At 42.4% G+C, this 19,117-nt stretch overlaps 1 protein-coding gene across 11 annotated transcripts in view; it reads left to right on the forward strand.

The window, feature by feature from the left end:
• arhgap32b (Rho GTPase activating protein 32b) overlaps window positions 1-19,117 on the forward strand; it is a 618,422-nt gene that overhangs the window by 266,642 nt on the left and 332,663 nt on the right. For 9 of the 11 annotated variants that reach the window (XM_069894391.1, XM_069894400.1, XM_069894389.1 and 6 more), the window contains 2 exons: window positions 16,568-16,659; window positions 17,800-17,865. In XM_069894391.1, coding sequence (XP_069750492.1) covers window positions 16,568-16,659; window positions 17,800-17,865 — 158 coding nt within the window. The remainder of the gene's footprint in view (window positions 1-16,567; window positions 16,660-17,799; window positions 17,866-19,117) is intronic. The other 2 variants (XM_069894392.1, XM_069894394.1) reach the window with 2 other exon arrangements.

Here is a 19,117-nt window from a genome sequence, read left to right on the forward strand (position 1 = left end):
CTCATACTCCCACCTAACTCCCCTGAAATTATACTATCTCTTGTCCTCAAATCTACTCAAACTTACAATGATCAATTCATTTTTTTTTTACACAGATCTATCGGGTAAAAACGGTCCTCCCTTGTATTTTCTCTCCTAAAACCTATACCATTTCATTATATATCGCCAACTGCAGTCTTTCTACTTCCTCTCTCTCTTCAAATATCTCCCAGTTCTCATCTTATTTTCTCAGGCAACGTATCTGCAAACACTTTCTCTTCAATGGGTTCTGAAAAAAATCTGTTTTTGCCCTCAGGAACAAAAACCTTTAAAACTGCTGTGTACCTTAAAAAAAAAGTGTAATCTTTTTTTCCATAGCACATTTTTAACATCATTTAATTCTTTTCTTTTTTTCAACAAATCAAAACTTATATCAGGGTAAAAGAAAATCTTATCATTACAAATCAATGGTGATTGTCTCTCCTTCGCTTGCTTCACATCCAGCTCCAAGATCCTCATCTCACTTCATAACAAAGCAACTTGACCAGAATCGAACGTGGCTTCCGATACAGCTGTGACTTAGGTCATAATGCTCGATGAGCTCTTTCAATCTCAATATATTCAGTTACCCCCAAAGTTTTCAGAATCCAACGTTGTAGAAATCTCTTCATAGCTTGTCCTTCGTCGCCATCCTTAAGTCCAACAATTTTTATATTATTCTACTGAAATTTTTAACATATCAATTTTTAAAATTAATTATTCTTTTGTTGCAGCCGCCTCAGCTTGAATCTTCTTCATTTGATTTTTAACATGCTGAAATTCAAATTCATTACCTTTAATTTTTGCATCCAACACTTCAAATTTTTGTCCCATTTGCGACAGCATTCTCTCCACCTTCTTCGGAGAACCCTTATTTTCAATTATACCATCATTACATTTTTTAACTTCCATTGTTAACTGCAGCAAAGTTTGCTGGAAAGAATCTATTTACTTCTTTATTTCAGTTGTAGATATGCAAGACTCTTTTATTTTCTCCTGGTTCTTTTCTGGCCAAAACTCTCTGTTCAACATACCTTTCTTCTTCTTCCTGCTCCTCTTTTTGATCACTGGAGCTGGAGGATTCTTGAGCTTTTTTTAAAATTGCCTCTGGTTATTTCTGTGGAGTCACTTCTTCACCAGTGGCAGTCAGCCATTATCAGGGTAGACCTTGTACAGCAATGTCCAAGGCCCCCATCTCCAGGCCTATCACCATGGGCACCTACCTTTGCTCCAGGATCCTTCTTCAAGGTAGGCCTCTCTTCTTTATCATCTTTTTCTTGTTCAAGTTCTTGAAAAGTAACAGTCAATTTATCTTTCTTAGGTGGCATTGTATATAGATCTATAGGCCTTCCGATAGCTTTCTCTTCTATTTTTTTGCAGTAATTTCAGGCTTCTTAACTTTTTTTGAAGTATTTTTGGAGAGAGTAGAGAATTCAGGTCTAGCCACACGTCATCACATGACACATCCCTACATGTATGTGGATTGTAGGGGAAATAAGTTGGGTAATGTGATTGAGTAGATTGCTCTGAGCCAGGATGGATACAATGAACTTAATAGGAGATAAGAGAATGGGAGTCATAATGACTCCGGGGTATCGTGCTGGTTTTATAGTATTACATTTAGTTTCATTATTGGAGCAGTATCAGAGATGAATTTTATTATAGAATTAATAAATTCTTCTTTTTCTTTGGCTTGGCTTCGCGGACAAAGATTTACGGAGGGGGTAAAATCTCCACGTCAGCTGCAGGCTCGTTGGTGGCTGACAAGTCCGATGCGGGACAGGCAGACACGGTTGCAGCGGTTGCAGGGGAAAATTGGTTGGTTGGGGTTGGGTGTTGGGTTTTTCCTCCTTTGTCTTTTGACAGTGAGGTGGGCTCTGTGGTCTTCTTCAAAGGAGGTTGCTGCCCGCCAAACTGTGAGGCGCCAAGATGCACGGTTTGAGGCGATATCAGCCCACTGGCGGTGGTCAATGTGGCAGGCACCAAGAGATTTCTTTAGGCAGTCCTTGTACCTTTTCTTTGGTGCACCTCTGTCACGGTGGCCAGTGGAGAGCTCGCCATATAACACGATCTTGGGAAGGCGATGGTCCTCCATTCTGGAGACGTGACCCATCCTGCGCAGCTGGATCTTCAGCAGCGTGGACTCGATGCTGTCGACCTCTGCCATCTCGAGTACTTCGACGTTAGGGTTGAAAGCGCTCCAATGAATGTTGAGGATTGAGCGGAGACAACACTGGTGGAAGCGTCCTAGGAGCCGTAGGTGAAGCCGGTAGAGGACCCATGATTTGGAGCCGAACCGGAATGTGGGTATGACAACGGCTCTGTATACGCTTATCTTTGTGAGGTTTTTCAGATGGTTGTTTTTCCAGACTTTTTGTGTAGTCTTCCAAAGGCGCTATTTGCCTTGGCGAGTCTGTTGTCTATCTCGTTGTCGATCCTTGCATCTGATGAAATGGTGCAGCCGAGATAGGTAAACTGGTTGACCGTTTTGAGTTTTGTGTGCCTGATGGAGATGTGGGGGGGCTGGTAGTCATGGTGGGGAGCTGGCTGATGGAGGACTTCAGTTTTCTTCAGGCTGACTTCCAGGCCAAACATTTTGGCAGTTTCTGCAAAACAGGACGTCAAGCGCTGAAGAGCTGGCTCTGAATGGGCAACTAAAGCGGCATCGTCTGCAAAGAGTAGTTCATGGACAAGTTTCTCTTGTGTCTTGGTGTGAGCTTGCAGGCGCCTCAGATTGGTGCGAGAACACAGCCTTGCTTCACGCCATTGTTAATGGAGAAGGGTTCAGAGAGCTCATTGCTGTATCTGACCCGACCTTGTTGGTTTTCGTGCAGTTGGATAATCATGTTGAGGAACTTTGGGGGACATCCGATGCGCTCTAGTATTTGCCAAAGCCCTTTCCTGCTCACGGTGTCGAAGGCTTTGGTGAGGTCAACAAAGGTGATGTAGAGTCCTTTGTTTTGTTCTCTGCACTTTTCTTGGAGCTGTCTGAGGGCAAAGACCATGTCAGTAGTTCCTCTGTTTGCACGAAAGCCGCACTGTGATTCTGGGAGAATATTCTCGGCGACACTAGGTATTATTCTATTTAGGAGAATCCTAGCGAAGATTTTGCCTGCAATGGAGAGCAGCGTGATTCCCCTGTAGTTTGAGCAGTCTGATTTCTCGCCTTTGTTTTTGTTCAGGGTGATAATGGTGGCATCACGAAGGTCCTGAGGCAGTTTTCCTTGGTCCCAACAAAGCTTGAAAAACTCATGCAGTTTGACATGCAGAGTTTTGCCGCCAGCCTTCCAGACCTCTGGGGGGATTCCATCCATACCTTCTGCTTTGCCACTTTTCAGTTGTTCGATTGCCTTATATGTCTCATCCTGGGTGAGGACCTCATCCAGCTCTAGCCTTCGGGGCTGTTGAGGGAGTTGGAGCAGGGCGGAATCTTGGACTGAGCGGTTGGCACTGAAAAGAGATTGGAAGTGTTCTGACCATCGGTTGAGGATGGAGATCTTGTCGCTGAGGAGGACTTTGCCATCTGAGCTGCGCACCGGGCTTTGGACTTGGGGTGAGGGGCCGTACACAGCCTTTAGAGCCTCGTAGAAACCCCTGAAGTCGCCAATGTCAGCGCTGAGCTGGGTTCGCTTGGCGAGGCTAGTCCACCACTCATTTTGGATCTTCCGGAGTTTGCGCTGAAGATGGCTGCATGCGCGACGGAAGGCTTGCTTCTCTGGACAGGACGGCTTTGTAAGGTGAGCCTGGTGGGCAGCTCGCTTCTTTGCCAGCAGCTCCTGGATTTCCTGGCTGTTTTCGTCGAACCAGTCCTTGTTTTTCCTGGAGGAGAAGCCCAGTACCTCTTCAGTGGATTGCAGTATGGTAGTCTTCATCTGATCCCAGAAGGTTTCAGGGGACGGGTCTGTGAGGCGGATTGCATCGTCGAGCTTTGCTTTGAGGTTTGCCTGGAAGTTTCCTCTCGCTTCGTCTGACTGCAGGTTTCCAACATAAATTCCAAAATAAATTACGATGAATGTACTGGATCATGTAGTTGAATTTTATCATAGCTCCAGAATATGAAAATTTTATAAATTATAGAACAAGGGTATTGAGGTGGTTTTTTAATGTGTGACCTTATTAAAGCCAAATTTTGAAATGTGAAGGGACTGGGCATTTTACAATGACCAGGTAAGCAGTTAGCTAATACCTACTACCTCACTCACTCAGTGCAAACTTGGCAGTTTATCTTTACCAATGTTTCAAATTCTGGCATGAATTTATCTCCATGGCATCTTAATTCTGAAAACTGGTGGTTTATATATGTTATAAGGGGTGTTGAATTTCACCAGTTAAAGAAGAAAATTTGCATATGCAATGCACAAAAGTGCTGGAGAAATTCAGCAGGTCACAGAGCTTCCATAGTAAGGAAAATGTTTTGGGTCTGAGGGATTCAACAGGAATCTGGGAAAACCACGAAAACGCCTGAATAAAAAGGTCCAGGAAGCGAGGAGGTGTAGAGGAAGGAGAGGAGCACAGGCTAACAGTTGAGTGCTAGTAGGTCAGGGTCGGCAACCTTCAGCATTAAAAGAGGCATTTGGGCCTGTTTTCCACCAAATAAAACCCATTTGGAGTCGCAAAACCAATTTGATCCCTAAAATGAAGAAAACACACATATATAGTTTCATTTTTCTTATGCTATTCATATAAGGACTATAATTTATTACATTTATGAAATAAAGGAACTACAAACAGAAAACGACTGACATTTTATTTCTGTTTGTAATAAAGCAAAACAACAAATTCCTTTAAACTCTAAAATAAAGACACTGGCACGTATAAGTTTCAAATAAAATTCTTAATGTGGGCCTTTTTGAGTTCACCCCTTATTTGCGGAATTAAAAAAAAAAGAAATATTCGCTTTAATTAAAATGAGCAACAAAAAAAAAATGCTAGTTTGTATTTTATTCTGAAGGTTGCCGTCATCCGTTGATTTCCTCAGTCGCGTAGCTGCAGCGGTCAACTGCCAACCTAAATATAAAACACAACTACATCAGTTCAGGGTCCAATATAAAAATATATATTTGCAAAATAATAACTTATTAAATGATTTCTTTCACCTGGTTAATGCGACTTCTGCTCCTGAACCTCACTGCACAGCTGATCACTATCAGGGCTGTAAGACATCACTTTGATTGCACGCTCTCATCCGTGAGGCACGAGTGATGTTTGCTTTTTATGTAGTTCATGCTGGAGAATACCTGCTCGCATAAGTATTTGGATCCAAAGATATACAGGACTCCAAATGCATATTTTTATCACGTTCATATAAATGTCGGGAATTGAATTCAATGTTTCGAACACAAGTTTGTCCGGTTTGGGGACGTTTTCAATTTCACTCCATTTGTGCTTCTGAGCAGGAATGGTCTTCTGACGAGCAACATCTTCAAGATCAGCTGTAAAACTTCTGGAGTTAGACACCCATAATCGGCCAGTTCGATCTCAAGATCGGGTTGACTTGCATCTGTAAATGCAGCCATATTCAACAGGGAATAGGGAAGTGACAGGGAAGGACAAAGTGTTTTTTTCCTCTCTGAACTCACAGAATTTTTCCCCAATTGCAGTTTGCATTGCAATGATTGCACGCTGTAAATGCTCATAATTGATCTGATTGTGTGCTTCTTTGAACTCTCAAAGAGGGGAAGTGAGACAGCGTACCTCTCTGTCCAGCTCTAGGAAACACTCATCTTGCGCTCATATGCCAAAACCTCCTCCATCATCTGCAGGGCTGTACCTCCTTTTCCCTGAAGACTTTTGTTCAGCATGTTAAGGTGCGCTGTCATATCCACCATGAAGTGCAGCTTTTCCAGCCCATCTGGTTGTTTTAACTCTGGAAAGGTGAGTCCTTTGCTTTCCAGGAAAGTTTTTACAAGCTCCAGTCATGCAGCAGACTGTTTCAGCACCTCCCCTTTGGTCGGCCACCGGACTTTGTTGTGCAGCAGGAGATCAGAGTATGTGCTTTCAGCTTCCTCCAATAATGAACGGAACTGTTGGTGGTTTAATCCTTTTGCCATTATTTTGTCCACTATCTGTGTGACAAGATTCATAACTTCTGTGCATTCCAGAGGAAACGTTTGAGCGCACAATGCCTCTTGATGCAGAGTGCAGGGAAATATCAGCAGTTTTCTATCTAGCAACTTCTGAAGTCACAAATCCCTTCTGTGCTCCTGTCATACTCAGTGCCCCATCAGTAGCCACTGACACCAAGTGGGTGGTGTTTATTTCTTTGGTCTTTAAACAATCTAACACACCCTCACAGATGTCCTCCCCCCGTGTTTGGCCTTTAAGTGGTATCAACTCAATGATTTCTTCCTGTGGCCCAGCAGAGTTCACATATCTGCATAGTAGCGCTATTTCCTGAAGATCACTTACATTTTTGGATTCGTCACAGGCGATTGAGTATCCTGGAGCCGAATTAATGTCCCTAATTAGTTGACTGGTGATATTTACTGCCAGTTTGGCGGGCAGCAACCTCCTTTGAAGAAGACCGCAGAGCCCACCTCACTGACAAAAGGCAAAGGAGGAAAAACCCAACACCCAACCCCAACCAACCAATTTTCCCCTGCAACCGCTGCAATCGTGTCTGCCTGTCCCGCATCGGACTTGTCAGCCACAAACGAGCCTGCAGCTGACGTGGACTTTTTACCCCCTCCATAAATCTTCGTCCGCGAAGCCAAGCCAAAGAAAGAAAAAAAGAAAGAAGAATGGTCCTGTCCTTGACAGTCTTTGCAGAGAATGGCATATCTCTGATTTTCTGAACAATTTCACTCTTGTTCTTGAAGTCCGAGAATAGATGTTCTGATATCTTGATAAACGATTCTTTTGTATATTCCCCATCTGTGAATGGCTTCCCGTGCCTGGCTATCTCACGAGTTACCACAAAACTAGCAGAAGTACTTGAATTTGTAGATTTCGTCCACTTCTTCAAAGTATTTTTACTCTGATCAGCTTTGCTCAGCAGTTCTGAAACTGCTCTTTTTCTTTCATCTCCAGATGGGTATTTTTTTAATTAAAAGCTGTGTGTTTATTCTGGAAATGTCTTTCAACATTTGATTTTTTGTTGTTTGCTAATTTCTTGCCACATATTAAGCACACAGGTAAACCAGCTTTCTTAGTAGTGAAAGCAAATGAATCTTTCCATGAAGCATTAAGTGTTCTATTTTCATCAGTAACTTATCTTTCGTTGGATTTTTCCATGGTTAGCTTACCGGGGGTTGAAAGTTCCAAACAAGTCACTTGCCGGGGGGGAGGGGGGGATGGGGGGGGCGACAGGTGATGCCTGCCTACAGTGGTATCAATCACTACAGTGCTGTGACGCATATTTTGATTGATAAAATATTACAACGTTTTATTTTAATGTTACAAGATCACCTTTATCGCCGAAATAATAATTATTACTTTGATAAAACTAGATAAATAAAAAAATAATTTAAATAAGATAGCCATTTACTGTATTCACATTATTTTTCAAAGCCATAGGGAGCCACAGCAGAGGGATGGAAGAGCCGCATGTGGCTCCAGAGCCAAGGGTTACAGACCCCTGTAGAGGAAGAAGCTGAGAAGTAATGGGGAGAGGACAGAGGGCTGAAGGGTAGCTCTCTGATGGGAGAATGGGCCAGTGAGCTGGAAGAGTGGAGGTATCAAACATAAGGGATCAATATTCACCTCCAATTGCTATTAACCCCCTTCCCCCAACATCTCACCCCACACCTCTATTCTTAGCCTTCTGGACCCTCCCCAATCACATCACTGCTTTTTTCTCCTCTCTCAATCATCTCATACCTGTTAATGTGTGCTCCTCCCCCTTCCTCTTCCTTCCTCCTCCTCCTCCACCTTCTCCTCCCCCCTCTTCCCCACCTTTTCATTTAGGCATCTATCATTTTTCCATACTAAGGGTTCAGGCCCAAAATATTGATTGCCTTCTACTTCCTATGGATGCTGTGTGACCTGCTGAGTTTTTTAAAAAAGACAAACAATATGGTAACAGGCCCTTCCTGACCACGAGGCCCCCCCCACCTCCCTAAATACACCAGGATTTTGAAGGGTGGGAGGAAACTGAAGCACCCAGAGGAAAACCATCGAGACATGGGCAAACGTACATATCCATCACAGACAGCACTGGATTCAAACTCTGCCCATTTCTCCAGTTGGTTCCATCTATGGACCTGTCCAAATTCTTCTTAAATGTTAAAATTGAGGCCGCATTCACCACCTCAGCTGGCAGCTCGTTCCGCACTGCCATCTCTCTCTGTGTGAAGAAATTCCTCCTCACATTTCCCCTAAACATTTCCCCCTTTCACTCTTAACTCATGTCCTCTGGTTTGTATCTCACCGACACTCAGTACAAAAAGGCTATCTACATTTACTTTGTCTATCTCCCTTATAATTTTAAATATATCTATCGAATTTCCCCTTCTTCATCTATGCTCCAGGAAATAAATTCATAACCTTAATCTTTCTTTGTAACTCAGTTCCTGAAGTCTGGGCAAAATCCTAGTAAATCTTCTGTGCCCTCTTTTTATCTTATTGATATCTTTCCTGTAGTTCGGTGACCCAAACTGCACACAATACTCCAAATTTGGCCTCACCAATGTCTTACACAACTTTACCTTAACATTTGAGCTCCTATACTCAGCACTTTGATATATGAAGGCCAGTATTCCAAAAGCTCTCTTTACAACCCTATCCACATGTGATGCTACTTTCAGGGAATTATGTATCTGCATTTCCAGGTTCCTCTGTTCTACCGCACTCCTCAGTGCCCTACCTTTCACTGTGTTCGTCCTTTCTTGGATTGTCCTTTCAAAATGCAATCTCACACTTGTCCGCATTAAATTTTTTATGCCATTTTTGAACCCATTTTACCAGCTGGTCCAGATCCCTCTACAATCTTTGAAAACCTTCCTCCACAACACCTCCAATCTTAGTTCATCTGCAAACTTTCTGATCCAATTTACCACATTATCAACCAGATCATTGGTATAGATGACAAACAACAATTGTCCCAGCCCTGATCCCTGAGGCACACGTCTAGTCACAGAACTTCAGTCTGAGAAGCAATCTTCCACTATGACTCTCTGGCTTCTCTTGTCCAGCCATTGCCGAATCCAGTTCACAGCTTCACCATGAATATTAAGAGTCTAACAGGGGGAAAATCCTATCGGAGTCAGGTCTAATGATTGCCATTCTCCACCACGTAGCCCAGGATAGCCAGATGTTTAGTCCTGAACACACACTTGCTAGTGTTGTAAGTGAGGTTCAGGGTTTTTGTTGCGTGGAGAAAACTCTGGAGGTTGGCGTCATGGTCTTCCAAGGTGCAGCTACAGATGGTGACATTATCGAGGTAGGTGAAGGTAGCCTTCAACCCATACCAGTCCACCATTCTGTCCATCTGCCTTTGGAAGATAGAAACCCCATTAGTAATACCAAAAGAGACCCTCCAGAATTGATAGAGGTGACCTTTAGCCTCAAATGGCATATATTGGCAGTCCTCAGAGCTGGTGATAAGCAGCTTTCAGGTCAATGGTCGAATAGAGCCGATACTACACAATATCATTCACCATGTCTGAAATTCGGTGGTTGGGGGGGGGGGGGGGGGTATATGCGTCCAGGAGTATGGACTTATTTTCTCCTTTTACCACTATCACTTACATTCTCCACAGGCTGGTGCTAGGTTTTTTTTTAATTTTAAATTTTTAAAAAAAATTTTCACACTTTGAACCATATCAATCAAAATACATACAAACATTTCCCTCTTAAATATACACAGTGACATTTTCTCCCCTTTTTTACCCCATACCTTCCCTCCCCCCCTTCCCACCTCCCCTCCAAACCCATTACAATAAAACCATTAAACAATGTCATCACAAAATGAAAAATAAACCAGAAAAATGTGTCATCTACTTTTACACACTGGATCGTCATTTTGTCTTTTTATCATTTTTGGGGGTGGAAGTCCAAGGCAAGCCCTCTCTGTTATGTTCCATGTACGGCTCCCAAATTTGTTCAAATAATGTGACTTTATTTTTTAAATTATATGCTATTTTTTCCAATGAAATAGATTTATTCATTTCCATGTACCATTGCTGTATTCTCAGGCTCTCTTCTGATTTCCAAATTGACATTATACATTTTTTTTTGCTACAGCTAAGGCTATCATAATAAATCTTTTTTGCGCTTCATCCAGTTTGAGGCTTAATTCTTTACTTCTTATATTACTGAGAAGAAAGATCTCTGGATTTTTTGTTATGTTGCTTTTTGTGATTTTATTTAATACCTGATTTAGATCTTCCCAAAACATTTTCACTTTCTCACATGCCCAAATTGCATGTTCAGTTGTTCCCATTTCCTTCTTACAGCGAAAACATCTATCTGATAATGTTGGATCCTATTTTTTTAACTTTGGGGCGTGCTATATAACCTGTGTAACCAATTTACTGTATCATGCGTAACCTTGTGTTTATTATATTCTTCATAGTTCCAGACCATAACTTTTCTCATGTTTCATTTTTTATCTTTATGTTTAAAACTTTTCCCCACTTTTGTTTGGGTTTATAGCTTATTTCATCATTTTCCTTCTCTTGCAGCTTGATGTACATGTTCATTATAAATCTTTTAATTATAATTGCGTCTGTAATCACATATTCAAAGCTGCTTTCTTCTGGTAATCTCACTCTGTTTCCCAATTTATCCTTTAAGAGGCTTTCAGTTGATGGTATGCAAACAATGTACCATGAGTTATTCCATATTTGTACTTCATTTGTTCAAATAATAATAAATTATTTCCCAAAAAACAATTTTCTATTCTTTTAATTCCTTTTCTCTCCCATTCTCTAAATGAAAGTTTATCTATTTAAAAGGGATTAGGTGATTTTCATCAATAATAATTTTGGTAGTTGGTAATTCATTTCCTCTCTACGTGAATCTTCTTCCATATATTGAGTAAATGATGCAGTACTGGTGAGCTTTTATATTGCAAGGCTGGTGCTAGGTTTGATGATACTTTCGTCGAGCAGAAGTTGTGTCTCAGACTTTATGAAGTCTTGGTCTGTTTGGTAGCAATAGGTTTGCAGTCTGGAGACAGACACAGGAAGAGTGGAGGGGGTGGGGGGGTCGATATTAAGTGTGCAGAGGCTGCATGTAGGTTCTGATTTTAAAGGCCCTCTGTTCTGAACCATTACAGAGGGGAGGGGGACCAAAAGACTCCAAGGTCACACTTTTAAGGTGACACAGGAAGTCCAAACCCAACAGCAGCAGAGCACACAATTCATGAAGTCCATACAGGCGGCGTACTTTACAAAATTCAACAATATTGTAAAATGCGAATGAGATTCAAGGAATATACGATAATTGGAAGGATACATCTCTAGGTTATATTCTTGTACAGTCCGTGAGTCTATGAAACTTTCAGTAGAGCCTGTGTCGATGAGGCATTTAGCGGAGTGTCCATTTACCTTCACAGTCACTATGGAGTTGCTGAGCTGGTGAGGTACATCCTGATCCAGAACCATTGAGGTTAGGACCCCGGGAGACTCCATTCTCCTCATTCAACCGTCCTGGGTTGCCCTGAGTGGGTAAGATGGCGTTGACCACGTGGAATAGCAAGATGACTACCCTCCTTCCTCCTCTGACGATGATATCACTGAGTTTGAATTTGGTTTGTGGCAAGATGGCCGCTGAGCCTTTTTGAGCCATTTCCTCACTGTCGTCCTCTGTTGGCATGTTGCACACAAGCAGGTTTGGGTGAATTCGGGGCAGATGGCTTGGGGCTGGAATTGGTTCTGGGAGCGTTGCAGGTCATGAACTTCCCCGGTCTTCCTCTTGCGTGGCAAACCCTCGCCCAATGCCCTTTCTGGCCGCAGCTGGAACACACTGAGTCTTTAGCCAGGCAATGAGATCGGGGATGCTGGCTCTTTCTGCGGAAAAAGCACTCCATAGCTCAGGAAGTGACAGCTGTTAGGGCTGGGGTAGCAGGAGCAGCCGGTCATTAGAAGGGGTCACCTGGGTGAGCGAGCTCATTGGCTTTGAAGTCATTGTTCTTGAGCTTGGCCTGTTCCAACAATTTGGCTAGCTCACATGACTAGCCAGGTCCTTCTTAACCGACTCAAACAGTCGCTGCCTCGTACCTCGAGTGGACCCTCACAACTAGAGTGTCTCGGATCTCTTTCGCACCAACATGGCCCGTAGCCGCTTTGTACCTGCACTTCTTGGCAAGCGTCCACAGATCCAACAGGTAGTCTTCGATGGTCTCTCCTGGTCATTGGTGACGTAGAGCGAGTCGGTGCTTCGCTATGATCGCATTTGTGACTTCAGGGTCGTAGCGTTCAGCTCCTCAATGGCAGCATCATATGTAGAGCAGTCCCTGATGACTGAATATGCTTTAATTCCCACCTTCGAAATGACTGCGGACCTCCTGAGTTCATCGGTGTGGAAGACATCTCTGGCCACGTTCAGGTAGGCTTGGAACCAGTCTAGCCAGTATATGAACTCCTCAGCTGCGTCGGGGGTGGAGGGGGGGACAGAGGGTCTATCAGCAGCATACCAGGCTTGAGTAGCGCTTCCATCATTTAGGGAATACGCTAATAAAATTGTAGTGGGAATAAAAGCTCTCACAACTGGAGTGAAAACAAACACTTTTATTAGCATAACTAAGCGTAGGGTCTCACAGTGGTCTTCAGAAGGGCTCTGGGTTTAGGCAGGAAACCAGGGTTATATGTGAACAGATGGGGGCGGAGCCCTTTTAGGGCTGCCACCTGAATGGTGAATGAGCAGTTTAAAATCCGCTCCTGCCGTCGGCCTCAAGGTGGAGGCTCCACCTGAAAGGGCCTTCAGACAACAAGCATCTCATCCTCTTTAATCTGTTTAGGTTCCGTGACCTCACTGCTTGTTTTCTTTACTTCCCGCGACTCTGTGCCTGTTTCCTGAGTGAATACTGATGAAAAAAAAATTAAGATCTTGCCCATCTCTTTTGGCTCCATACAAAGCTGACAACTGATCTTCAAGGGGACCAATTTTGTTCCTCAATATACCTGTAGAAATTCGATTTCCTTTCACATTGTCTGCCAAAGTAACCTCATGTTTTCTTATTAGCCTTTCTAATTTCTTTCTTGAGGTTTTTCTTGCTTTTTTTCCCCAATTTTCTTCTTTTAATAATTTTTTGAATTTTACAAGGATAAACAAAGCATATACAGGAAATTTATAAAGTGCGCAAATGGACGTCACAAGTTAAAGAACATCACAAGATTGTCAAACTTATAAAGCACATCCATGTTATACAAGCACAGCATATTTGTTTATCCCAAAAAGCCCATAACTTGGTCCCATCTGTACACCAGAATTTTATATTTTAAAGTATGATTTGTTCCTGGAGTAACACGGTAGTTGGGTTTTATATTTAAAAGAAAAGAAAAACTGCAAAGAAAAAAAAAATGAAAAAATAGTCCTTAGTTTAACTAAATTTCTGAAAATAATACTCCTTGGTACCTCTATATATTGATTTAGAAAACTTTCCTGAGCACATTTGACAAACTCCAAGCCATCCAGCCCTTTTTCAGTATGGGAATCCCAGTCAATATGTGGAAAATTAAAGTCCCCTACTATCACAACCTTCTGTTTCCTGCATCTGTCTGCTCTCTACAGATTTCTTCTCCAATTCTCTATAATACAACCACGTGAGCGTGGTCATACCTTTCCTATTCCTCAGCTCTACTCATATAGCCTTAGTAGATGAGCCCTCTGGTCTGTCCTGCCTGAAGTTCTATTGCGTCTAAAGTAACGGAAGCCCAGAACATTGAGCTGCCAGTCCTGCCCCTCCTGCAATCAAGTTTCACTAATGGCCACAATGCCATAATTCCACGTGCCAATCCACGCTCTAAGCTCATTTGCCTTTCCTACAATACTCCTTGCATTGAAACAGATGCTCTTTAGAAAGTTTCCACCACATTCAACCCATTGACTTTTAATGGTGCATATAATTTTAACATCATCTTTTCCCTCCTGTACTCCACTCTCTGCTTTGGCCCTATGGTCCCCACCCCTCGCATATCTAGTTTAAACCTACTGGAGCAAACATTTCCACTAGGATATTAATCACCCTCCAATTCAGATGCAAACTGTCCCTTCAGAATAGGTCCTACCTTCCCTGGAAGAGAGCCCAATGATCCAGAAATCTGAAACCCTCCCTCCTACACCTTGTCTTCAACCATGTGTCAAGCTGCATTATCTTCCTATTTCTAACCTCACCAGCATGTGGCACAGGTGGCAATCCTGAGATCACAACCCTGGAGGTCCTGTCCTTCAACCTAGTGCCTAATTCCCTGAACTCGCCTTGCAGGACCTCTTCACCCTTCCTATCTACGTCATTGGGCAATCACAACATTTGGCAGCCCACCCCCTTTCCTGAGATATCTCAAACCCCGGCACCAGGGAGGTAACAGACCATCCGGGATACTTAATCTCTTCCACAGAACCTTTTATCTGTCCCCCTAACTATGGAATTGCCTATCAGTACAGCTCACTCTTCTCCTCCCTTCCCTTCTTAGCCACAGGACCAGACTCTGTACCAGAGATCTGATCGCAGATACTGCTGGCTTCCCTAACGACCTATATTCTGCAAGAGGAGCATTCCCCCGCCTTGGCTCCCATTTCCACTGTTTATGATGAGAGGAACAAAATACATGATGTCTAAAACCTGCCCTTACCTGTGCCTTCATCTGCTGAATCCTTTTTGTTCCTGGAATAGGGTAGCCCTTTTTTACTTCAATTCCTACTATCCCTCACCTCTTACCTGTTCTCACTGAAACCTCTCCCGCCCACCAATGAAGTGTTGTTCTGTAGGTTCCTCTTCTAGGTTCTGAGCGTAAAACCCTTTAAAAGGCAGTGGATACAGCCCAGAACATCACAGGAAAAACTCTCCCCACTATCAAGAACATTTACAGGGAACGCTGCCATCAGAGAGCAGCACCAATCATCAAAGACCCACTCCACCTACCACATGCTCTGTTCTCACTGCTGCTATCTGGAAAGAGGTCTAGGTCCCACAAGACTCACACCACCACGTTCAGGAACAGCTGCTACCCCTTCACTACTCCTCAATTACAAAGTCAATCAGAGATTCATTTAAGGACTCTCACTTTTGCACTTTATTGATTTTCTTTTATTCTCTCTCTATTGCACAATTTGCTTCCATTCATTATCTGTTTACAGTTCTTTTTGTTTACATGTTTTATACTGTGTTCAGTTTATATTTTGAACTACCAATGGGAGATAATTCTGCCGCACCCAGTGGAAAAAGGAATCTCAGGGTTGTATGTGATGTCATGTATGAAGTCTGATAATAAATCTGAAGATTGCCCCTAAGTGCAGGTGGGTGGCTGGAGAATTGGAGTGGGATGTATAGTCACGTGGGGAGAGCAATCAGAGGGGGATGGGACAGATGGGAATCCTTTGAAACAACATAGATTTCCTGGGCAGCATGGTCTCCTCTTATACTGAATGTAAATGAGATATGAGAACTTGGTATGCAAGTAGAGAATCTGAAATCGAGCACAGAGGTTCCTGGAATTATAGATCGGCAAACCATTAAAAGATGGTTTAATTAGCCAAAAATATAAAATAAAATTGGCTTTTGTTTAGTGATAGATTCACATGGCACACATACAGGTCTTTTGGCACACCATGTCCATATTGATCAAGAACCTATTTATACAGGTACAGCCCATTTATCAGCATTTGATGCATGGGTTTCTATACCTTGGTGATTCAAGTGCTTTCAATGTCTAGATACTTTTTAATTATATCTGCTTTGCCACCTTCTCAATGAGTGTTTTCCAGATTGCAAGAATCCTCTGTGTGAAAAAAAATCCTCAGATTCACTTGAATTCTCTTCTTCAATGGCGTCTGGTTTTAGACACCATTGTCATGGGAAATTTTCTCATATCCACTTCATCCATGATCTCAAAATTTTATATCTATTGAGTCTCCCCATCTAGAGGGATGTAGTTGAAAAGCCGAATGTCCATGTTAAACTTGTTGGAAACTTGATCATAATGTACATATAGTACTGATGTGCAGATATGATTGGGTAAGTATCATTGGAGAAGATGGAAGGTGATACCAGAACAGGGTGTGCAAGCATCAGGAGAGAATGAATTGGATTGATCTCTCTTTGATGGGAAAGCAAAAGCTCAGCCACAATTCGATGTTGAATCCAAAGAAAACTTGCAATGTACCTAGAATGAAGATAAGAAATTGTTTCTCATTGTAACAGTGCAGGAGGTCAGAGTTTCAATGGGATTGACACATTAGTCTCCAGTATTTTCTGGGGTTTTTTGGTTTCCTAATTTCTAGCAGTGAAGTTACTGATAAAAGAAATGGGAGAAAGATTGTGTTCTCCTCTTGGGAAGGTTAATGGAGTTTGGGCTAAGTAATAGCTTCCTGTGTTGGAAAACTTTATAGAAAAAGGCTTGTGTTTCTGACATGATTGCTGATCACTTTCTCTCGTTTTTACCCACAGGCAAGAAGTGCTGATGTTTCAGATCTCCCTGGAGAACTCCCACTCCGTCCCTGTGGAAGCACCGCCAGCATGAAAGTCAAACATGTTAAAAAGTAAGAGCAGTATCAGGTGCCTAACTTTTTATCCAGGATCGACGTGACCGGACACCTACTATTGTTCAGAACTTCCAGATTTCAGAATCATTTTAAAATGGCGGCCCTTATAAGCCAATGCGATGTTTCAAAATTGCACAAAACAGGGGCACAGGGTGTTAAATGAATTTAGGTAAAGACTATAAAAGATTATAATATCACTAGCATTTTGTTTTATTTTAAAGTAAAGCTTCAACATAAAACTGACTAGGACCCTTGTCCTCGTTTCCCCCCGTCTTTGCCCTCTCTTACCTTCTGTGGAAAGGTGACTCTCGGCTCAAGCACCCAGTGGGAGAGAAGCTTGGCAGGACTGTGGCCCGGCTGATGCATCATGAGTTAGATGGGAGGGAGGTTGGGCGACTGATGGACAGTTGGGGGCAGCGTCAACCAACTAACAGCCGGGGGTGGGAAGGGCAACTGGCAGACGACTGGGGACAGGGGGGTTGACTAATGGACAGCCGGGGGCAGCGGGGGGGGGGGGCGCGATTGATGGATGGTTGGCCAGTTGCAAGGGGGCAATGGATGGTCAGGGGGGAACAGACGGCGGGGTCTAGGAGTGAAGTGGTCAGGTGTTTTTATTAGTGAAAAAAATGCCGGTTTTGGAGGTTGCTGGTGTTTGGAATCCTGGGTAAAAGGTTAGGAACCTTTCCTGTATTTCCTGTTTGCACAAGCTTTTTCTTAACTGGTTTCTTTTGATTTTAAATTGTCCTCTGAGATAGGGCTTTACTCCCTTGATTTATTGACAACACATAACAGCCTTTAATCTAATTAAACAGTTTAATGTATTCATAAACTAGGTTCCATTTTATCTTTTCGTTTGATTCTCTTGTTAATGATTCCTTTGATTCGGATGAATGTGAGAGAAATTGTTAATTGACATACTCATGTTCCTCGGTTTGAACTGGATTTTGAACCTTTCCTTTTCATCACTGCCTATTTTGTATTCATGGGACTGGAATGTGCAATTGCTTGATTAGAAATAAAAGCAAAAAGTCAGAAAATGAAATAACCTCTTCAGTTATCTTCTCCATGGTAACCATTGAAGAAATGCTTCAGCAATCAAATTCCAGTTAAGCTATTAAATAGCAAAATATTTTCAAGCAGGAGATGGCAGCCTCTGAAGTCGGGATCTCTGGAGTTCAAACAAGCAGTTGCAGAAACTATGATGTGAGGGCAGGTAAATTTGTTCCTGATGACTTGTCAGGAGTTCTTACTAAACTATGACCAGTGCTGACCCGCCTGCTTTCCTTTGCTCATAATATAGTTTGGTGGTATCACTTGTAACAAAGGTTCACTAGAGACACAGACATTAAACGTAACAGTAAAATGTAGGCTTTTATGAGATCAATTTTGTAGTGAAAAAGTGGTCTTCTCTGAGGGCCAGAGAAGAGTTTATTAAGAGGTAAAACCTTTAAAAAGTAAAGGTATTAACAATTTCTACATGTCTTTTGAAGCTGTTATGTAGATGCATTGCTTTTAGATAATGATTTATTTAAAGATTCAGTTATTTTTGTTGAAGTAACAGATATTCTTGATGAGATCTATGTTCCAAATATAATTAATACCATACTTTAGAACTATAGAACATTACAGCACAGAAACAGGCCCTTCGGCCTTTCTAGTCTGTGCCATTCCATTTTCCTGCCTAGGCCCACTTACCTGCACCTAGTCTATAGTCGTCCCTTCCTCTTGCATCTATGTACTTGTCTAAATTCTTCTTAAATGTTTAAAAAAGAGCCTGCATTCACCACCTCAGCTGTAGCTTGTTCCACACTCCCACCACTATCTATGTGAAGTTTCCCTGAACGTTTCCTCTAAACTTTTCTCTTTTCACTCTTAACCCATGTCATCTGGTTTGTATCTCACCTACCCTTAATGGAAAAAACCTAGCTACTGTTACGACACAGACAGCAGCAATAGAAATTCACTAAGAGACTGTTATTGTTTTTATTTTTAAACAATATATTTATTAATAACTAATTAACCCCATCTATGTGCAAATATCTGTGTGTGTGTGAAACATCCAAACCTTTATAGCTTAGGCTCAATTCTGGAAAGTCAGTCCAAAGTTCAGTCTTAAAAATCCTGTGTTGGAACACAGACTCTTTCACTGATGCACAGAAGTAATCATGAAGGAGGTTGGCGTGACTGAGTGACCAGACTGCTATAACTTACAAATCCTTGTCAAATTGCTTGCTGAGAAATATCCTTGTTACAGCGTGATTCAATAATTCCTCTTCAAAATGTCCTTTCCTTTGGTCACACTGGGGTTCAATAAATCCCAGACAGGGAAGATTAGCCAAATTGTCCATTTCACACAGAGCCACTCCAGCACAATGTTCATGAGGTGGCTGCTGATCACCAAGTGTTCTGCTCCTTTACACGCTTCTCTCACATGTCTCTCTCTCCACACCTGCCT

Source organism: Narcine bancroftii, chromosome 8 (assembly GCF_036971445.1).
Source record: "Narcine bancroftii isolate sNarBan1 chromosome 8, sNarBan1.hap1, whole genome shotgun sequence".
Taxonomy (NCBI): domain Eukaryota; kingdom Metazoa; phylum Chordata; class Chondrichthyes; order Torpediniformes; family Narcinidae; genus Narcine; species Narcine bancroftii.